This window comes from Vollenhovia emeryi, unplaced genomic scaffold (assembly GCF_000949405.1).
Source record: "Vollenhovia emeryi isolate VEMERY1.0 unplaced genomic scaffold, V.emery_V1.0 DF940103.1, whole genome shotgun sequence".
Lineage (NCBI taxonomy): Eukaryota > Metazoa > Arthropoda > Insecta > Hymenoptera > Formicidae > Vollenhovia > Vollenhovia emeryi.
The window spans coordinates 4,684-12,877 of NW_011966263.1; the positions used below are offsets into that span (position 1 = coordinate 4,684).

The 8,194-nt window shown below is 51.4% G+C and overlaps 1 protein-coding gene across 1 annotated transcript; it reads left to right on the top strand.

Annotated features, from left to right (window-relative positions):
• Positions 1–4,420: 4,420 nt before the first annotated feature.
• Positions 4,421–8,182, top strand: LOC105556325 (the record flags this gene model as incomplete). The annotated part of the gene is made up of 2 exons (XM_012003406.1): positions 4,421–5,771; positions 5,856–8,182. Coding segments are annotated over exons 1-2 (3,678 nt in total), but the record flags the coding sequence as incomplete, so codon positions are not given.
• Between the last annotated feature and the right edge of the window lie 12 nt (positions 8,183–8,194).

Genomic DNA, 8,194 nt, shown 5'->3' on the forward strand with positions numbered 1-8,194 from the left:
AAAGCTAATACAATCTTTTTGTTAATAAGGTCTCGAAATACAGTATTAATGAATTTCGCAAAAACCGCTGGTGAGTTGCATAACCCGAAAGGCACACGCAAGAACTCGTACTGTCCATCTGGCACGACAAACGAAGTAAACTTCCGGCTATCCTCGCTCAACGATACATGAAAAAAACCATTTCTTAAATCCAATGTGCTAAAGACTTTTGCCCCTTGTAACGCGTCCAATACATCCTCTACTAGCGGCAATGGATATCTATCCTTCACTAATTTTTGATTTAATTTTCGATAGTCTACGCACAAACGCGCCGAACCATCCTTCTTTTTTACCAAGACGGTCGGACTCGCGTATTCAGAGAGCGACGGCTGTACGATATTATCTCGAAGCCATTCGTCTATTTGTGTATTCACAATGTCCTTTTCCGCCGGCGCCAATCGACGCGCTCTCTGATACACAGGCTGATCGTCTTTTAGTATAATATTCATCTTTACATCTATCTCGCGAGTTTTCGTAGGAACGTAATTAACAATCATGCTTTGAACTTCCCGTTTAATCACGCTATCCGGAATATGTGTAAGATCTACGCCGTTAGATCCTTCATCGCATTCGATGCGACATATCTCAGGAACATCCCGATCGACGGTGGATTCTTCCTTAACTCTATCAATATGTACGGTACCTTTATTTATCGTTACGTTAACCGTGTTTAAAAAGTCAGCTCCTATGAGCATATCATATTTCAGTAACACGTCCGATACTACGTATATCGCGACTGGATAAGAATTTCCGTCGATAGAAACGTCCGTCGTGAATTTACCCAGTGTCTTATTGCTATCGGAACCGATTCCGCGAAACGTTGTCTCGTCGTCTTGCAAGCGGGGCGCGCCTATTTTTACAAAACACTCCGCCCTCATTAACGTTAGATCGCTACCCGTATCGATAAGCGCCGTCATAACATAATTATTCACTCTTACCGACTTGCAGGATTTTTTCGTGCTAAACTGCGCTACCAGGTTCGCATCTTTTACCGACCCTTTTGCCTCGCGTTTTGGACATGCCGTCGCAATGTGTCCATGCTCGCCGCATCCGAAACATTTTAAGCCACGGTTCTTCGTCGGACAATTCCTGCTGACCTTCCTCGCCGCAGTTGAAACACCTCCCCGCGTCCTTCCTTCGCGCCTTCTCGTCCACGCCGGCCGCTTCGCTGCTTGTCGCCGTCACCCGTCGTCTCCGTAGTCCTAGGCTGCTTTCCTCGCGCTTTGTCTCCTAGGGCCGTTGATGGCAACTTCAGCTTCTCGAACGCCCGTAACAGCGACTCGGGCTTGTCGAAACAATGCATCTTCGCTTGGTTTCGTAGTGATTGGTCAGGTATACCCTCGACGATCTGGTCGACGAGCTCGTTTTGGTCATCTATCGGCACTCGATTGGCTTTGATTACTTTGTCGTGAAAGTAATCCGAAAACGACTCGTCCCTCTTCCACACGCGGTCTTGAAATATAATATCTTTCGCACGACAATCTTGCTTGGCCGATGGTGGAACATGGCTTCGAACTTCTTTAGTAGTTCGTCCACCTTCATTTCGAGGAACTCAGGACGAGAATGCATCCACTCTCTCGCCTTCCCTCGCAGTCGCATTCCCACCATAATTTTCGCTTCGTCGTCATCCAGCCGATACGTCGCCTGCAACACTTGCACCTGCTTCGACCAACTGGGATAATCGTCCGACTTTCCGTCGAAGTAGCTCAGAAGCTCTGCGACCGTCTTCACACCTAACCGTGTATGCGTATTCCGCGTCGTCGCCTGTCTTTCGTCTTCGGACTCGCTCGAACGTCGCGATTCCTGCATCAGAGTGAGCTCGCGCCTCGCCATCGCCAGCTCTCGTTCCATCAGCGCAATTTCTCGTCGCGAAAGTTCCAGCTCGCGGCGGCTTCGCGCCATCTCGTCGTCCATTGCATCACTCGGTGCGCTCGGGTTTTTCCCGACGCCGCTCGATTCGGTTACACCTCCGGCTGCCCCATCTTCTTCCGTCGGGTTAACGCCACTCGCCCCATCTTCCTGCGTCTCCTCGTCTCCGCGGGCCACGCTCGCCCATCTCCTTGACGGATCAACTTCGTCTAGCCTTGCCACAAGCACAGCCTTCGTACCGCTCGTATTTAGGCCCCTCTCCTTCAATCAATTCCGGCACGGTAAAATCGTTTGGATCTCTGGAAGGCATCGTAGCCGTTCTCGACAGTCCGACACACACTAAATCGACTATTGTACTCTCTTGAAGAATATTGTACTCGCGGGAGAGCGCGATGCGTCGACACGCAATCGTCTACCTCACACGCGACACGTGTTCACCCCGCACTGCACCAGCACCGGTATCTCACCTTCGCTTTGTCCGTTTGCCTTGACCTAATCCCGGCTTGAGCCCCCAAAGTTTATGTAGTACACGTTTTCCATGGTAAGGCACGAGTGGATCGGGAGATCGGAAAGGTGGGAGGTACGGGAATGATACGTATCAGGTTTATCAGAGTAACACACAAAGAGTATATATATTTCGGCTTCTTTACACGGTACACACTTAACCGCTTCGCTCGACCGCGACTAAAACACGGCACGACTTACGACTGTCTCTCGACCGACTTATATTCGACACGACTTTCGACTACGTACGTCTTAGGACCGACTGTGTCCATCGACTGTTCTCGACTAACTTCTTAGGACCGACTGTGTCCATCGACTGTTCGCAACAAACTGACTCGTCTCGACTTGTCTCTACCCGTCTCTCTCTCCCTAAAAACAAAAGCTACGCGCCGCGTCGCCAGCCGTTGGTGCTCACGCCGCGCTGTTTGGGAAAAAAAAGTATTCGCCGCACCCCGATATGTTGGCACGGGAACTGGCAAAAGAAACGCGTCCCTACATTTCTTTCTTTATTTATTTTATTTAAATTTATTTATTTACATAATTTATTTAAATTTATTTAAATTTATTTATTTATTTATAAATTATATTTATTATATTTATTTTTTTTTGTATTTAGAAATCATCCCACATTATTCATTAGTATAACCAAGAGACAAGCCGGCGAAAGATCTGATCCGACAGCGAGTTAACATGAATCAACTGAATAATCATGTTATTTATTATGGATTTGCCGCGGCATATCAATTTATGTTACACATTGGATATACAAATTTGATAGCACCATGATCACTCACCACGCATGAGCGCGGACAGTGATTCGCATCCTGAATTTTTTTGCGCGTTCGTAAACTTATCCAAAAAAAGTGTCGCAACCTCAGTGCTCCCGACTGTACTAACGTCATCTTCATGTTGAACTTCCATGAACAGTAATTCGCACCGTTTAATTTGTCAATGCGATCAACAATTTGCATAGATGACGAAGCCATTATTGCGTGTATGTATTACGCAATTACTTAACGACTTTCCGCGCGGTGTTAGGTTAAGTGCTCTCTACCTTTTGATCAAATTGTGTCTGATCCCGTCCTGGGCCCATAACCTTGTTAGCAGGAATGCTTCTTGCGGATATATTTGGGTTTTTGTTCCGGATTCAATTATGAATCTCGGTCTGTTCGTCACCGGCGTGATGGCAGCATCAGCCGGGTCAGATCGTGCAGCGCCACAGGGGCGCTGCGCGCGCATGCCCGATCGCGACGCGAGGCGACGGCGCTTCTTCACGCTCGTTTCCGCGGTCCTTTTGAGCTAATGGCTACGGTACGAAGTACACGCGTCGTGCAGTGCTAAAGACATTAGTGTGCTCTCGTGGACTTTTCTCAACGAAGACTAGACTCAGTGTGAACAAAAGGAGGACTCAACAGTGCGACTCGACTCAGGCAGCTCGGGATACAGCATCATCGGCGACTCAGGCTCACCACGCATCGCGCAAGCCAGCGCCGCGTGGACACGGCTCACGGGCATCTACATCGCGAGGCCGGTGTTCGATCAATAATATCGACCCGTGCAAGTGATTTAAGGACTTCTCATTCACCGCTTATTCATAGGCTGCTCACTGTAAGCTTTTCTCATTTATTAAACTGGGACTCGACAATTCTATCAAATCTACACGAGGTACGATCACGTGATTTCCACCCTATCAAGCGTGCATCCGTTCCCTGAGCCTCTCACCGCTAAGTCCCCTCACCCTGCATCCAACAGCAGCGGTAACCAGCGAACTCGCCTCGCGGGATTCGCGAACATTTTTTGGTCCTTCGAGCCGGATTGCGGCGAGGCTCTCGGACGGCTCATCTCAACGCGCAGTGCTCACGTGATCTCACGGCCTTTTCGCGTGATCAGGGGCGCGCTCAAATTCGGGTTTCACTCATTGTGCACGTGATCTCACGATTCTCTCGCGTGATTCATCAGGTACGGCTCAATTCTCACCATCCAGCGAGAATCCTAACCTCGCTCACTCATGGCGGACGAGAACAAGACGGGCAAGACGGACCGCCCGAAGACACCTGTGTTGGATGTGCCGCAGGGAGACCGCGCGTCGGGGAGGACGGCGTCTCCTGCCCGGCTAGCACCGGAGCTCGCGTTGAAGGCTCGGACTCAGATGGGCCGGATTACGCTGCTCAAAGAGCTCATCGATGCCCTGCCGGTGGTCCCAGCGGAGACCTCGCTCGAGGAGGTCTCTCAATTTCAACAGCAGGTCGAGGAAACGCACAAGGCCTTCCTCAAGGAACACGCCTACCTAGAGGTCTCCTGGCCGGCGGCGTTCATCAACGATGAGTACTTCTCAGGAAATGCTCACCTCGACGAGTCGCGGTGCTACCTGCAGGCGCGACGGATCATCGGCGTGCTCCGCCACGCACTGACAGCTCAGCCCGCTCAACCGCAGACCAGCTCATCGGCCGGCGAAACTCGACAGCCGCACTCACGCTTGCCGGACATCTCACTCCCCAAGTTTACTGGGGAGTATACTGAGTGGCCTGCGTTCAGGAATCTTTTCACCAGCCTGATTCTTCAGAACGAGCAGCTCACGAACGTCGAGAAATTGCACTATCTCCGTTCGTCAGTGGAAGGCGCGGCAGCTCAACCGATCGCAGGTTTCACTATGGCCGGCGACTCACTCATGCCGTCCTGGAAGCTGCTCAAAGACCGCTTTGAAAACAAACGTCTGCTCATCCATGCTCTCCTGGATAAACTGTTTGCCAGCTCAACCCCGGTGCCACGGAAGGCGGCGGCATTGGATCGACATGTCTCAGGATTCAGGGAAGCGCTCAAGGGACTGGAGGCCCTCGAGGTGACGGACAAGCTCGGGGATTGCGCAGTGGTGTACCAGGCCACGCGACTCTTAGATCGCGTGACGCGCGAGCAGTGGGAGAACTCGGTCGGAGCGACGCAAGAGTATCCCACGTTCGAGAAGCTCGACGAGTTTTTGACAACGCGGATAAGGGCTCTCGAACGGATCGAGAGTACGACAGCTCATCCCGGTCCTACCACAACCTCCTCACCAAACAAGAAACCGGCAGCTCAGCGGGTGGCTCATCAGGCGACTCAGCAGGGCGATTCGTCGTACCCATGCGACTGTTGCAACGCGCAACATTTCATCGTGATGTGCACGAAGTTTCGGGAGCTGTCGCCATCAGCCCGGCACAAGGTGGCAATCGACAAGCGCTTGTGCTTCAATTGCCTGGGGAGGCACAGCGTGCGGGCATGCAAGTCCCAGCGCGGGTGCAAGAAGTGTTCGCAGCGGCACCACACTATGCTCCACGACGCATCTGCAACGACTTCGACCGCTCAAAAGCCTGGCGGCTCGTCGGGCACGCCCGCAACATAAGAAGACGGTGCAGTCGTCGAAGCCAGCTCAAACGCCCGCTCATCATACTCGACTCTACTCGCCACAGCCTTGGCAGTGATTAGCTCATCGATAGTACAACATTCAGCGCGTCTGCTCATTGACACAGGATCCGAGCTCACCTTCGTCTCGGAGAATCTCATTCGGCAGCTCAACATCCCTCGTCAATACTCAGGTCTTCTCATCACTGGAATTGCAGGCAAGGAGTGTACTCGGACACGAGGAGTCGTGTCACTCACGTTACGCTCGACACATTCCAACGCAGCTGCCACAATTCAAGCTCATGTCCTCCGGACAGTTACATCAATCTTACCATCGTTCGAGGCGGAACCGGAAGAATGGCCGCATCTCAGGAACTTGGCATTAGCCGATCCTGATTTTCTCATCCCACGGCCAATTGACATCCTCATCGGCGCAGACGCATACGGGCAAATCATCAAGCCCAACGTCATCAGGCATTCTCCACTCATGCCGATAGCGCAACTCTCCATTTTCGGATGGCTCGTTCTGGGACCAGTCAAGAAGGAAGCAACACGCACATCAACGCACCATGCTTCTACTCAAGTCAACGAGGATGATCTCAACGAGTTACTGACAAAATTCTGGGTTCAAGAGGAGGTGCCCACTCACGATGTCAACCAACTCACTCCTGACGAGCAGAGGTGCGAAGAGCACTTCAAGGCCACACACTCTCGTGACCCATCTGGAAGGTACGTCGTCAGGATTCCGCTCAAATCACCAGCAGATCTTCTGGGTGACTCTTACCACGTCGCCCATCAGTGCCTCAAGGGGCTACGCAGACGATTCTCAAGGGATGTGAACTATCGACGGCTCTATCAACAATTCATGATGGATTATGAAACGCTCAACCACATGACGAAGGCATCATCCATCTCCAGTCGTCGCTCACACTTCTACCTGCCACATCACGGTGTTCTCAAGCCTGACAGTACAACAACGAAGCTGCGAGTCGTATTTAATGGCTCCAGCGCATCAACATCGGGCTACTCTGCTAACGACCTCATGTATACTGGAGCGAAATTGCATCTGAATATCTCAGATGTTCTCCTCTGGATACGACGACACCGTCACATTTTCGCTACGGACATCACCAAGATGTACAGGCAGATCAAAATTCACAAGGATGACTGGGAGTTGCAACGGATACTCTGGATGGACGATCAACTCAATGAAGTGCCATATCATCTGACAACCGTCACCTACGGGACAAAGGCCGCGCCGTTCTTGGCCGTTAGGACGCTGTTACAATTAGCAGAGGACGAAGGACATAAATATCCATTGGCTGTGCCATCCATCACTCATGGCAGGTATGTCGATGACATATTTGGTGGTGCAGATACGATTCAACAATTGCAGGAGGTCGCACATCAACTAAAGGGCCTCTGCATGGCGGGCGGCTTTCCACTGGCAAAATGGCATGCTACTCATCTAGACATACTCAAGACTGTCACCGACAGCGAAGACCAAGGCTTACCAATCACATTCGACGATTGCGCAACCAAGATACTCGGACTTAAATGGCTCCCTCAAGAAGATACCTTTGCATTCTCAACACGAAGCTCACGCAAGGACGGCAGACTCACAAAACGCCTCGTATTATCTGAAGTGGCTCAGATATTCGATCCACTTGGCTTTGCATCACCCGTCGTGATCAAGGCCAAAATTCTCTTGCAGGAGCTGTGGCTGCACAAGCTCCAATGGGATGATCCACTGCCATCCCAGCTCTCAACCCGGTGGCTCTCCATCAGAGAAGAACTCACAAGTCTGGCCAGACTCTCAATACCTCGGTGGCTCAATACATGGAGCGACTCGCAAGTGGAACTCCATGGATTCTCTGATGCTTCTCAATTGGCAATGGCTGCAGTCATATACATATCCGTCCACGACTCAGACGGCGCCACGTTCTCACTTGTGTGCTCCAAAACTAAGGTAGCACCTCTCAAGCGGCTCTCAATCCCGCGACTTGAACTCACGGCTGCTCTTCTGCTCTCTCGGCTCATGCAATACGTCACAGCCACCTTGAACATGGACGTTACGGCAACGCATATGTGGACGGACTCTCTAGTGACACTCTCGTGGATCAGATCTCATGCATCACGCTGGAAGGATTTCGTCAGGAACAGGGTGGCTCAAATTCAAGAACTCACTTCAGCTGCTCACTGGAGATACATACCTGGAACTTCTAATCCGGCTGACTGCGCATCACGAGGCCTCACAACTGCTCAGCTTCAAAACCACGCACTTTGGTGGACGGGACCACCATGGATACTCAAACCAGACTCATGGCCGTCGCAACCTGCACTCTCTGACGAGATGAGTGCAACAGAAGCTCGCCCAGGCGTTTCGCTGTTGACGGTTACGCCAAGG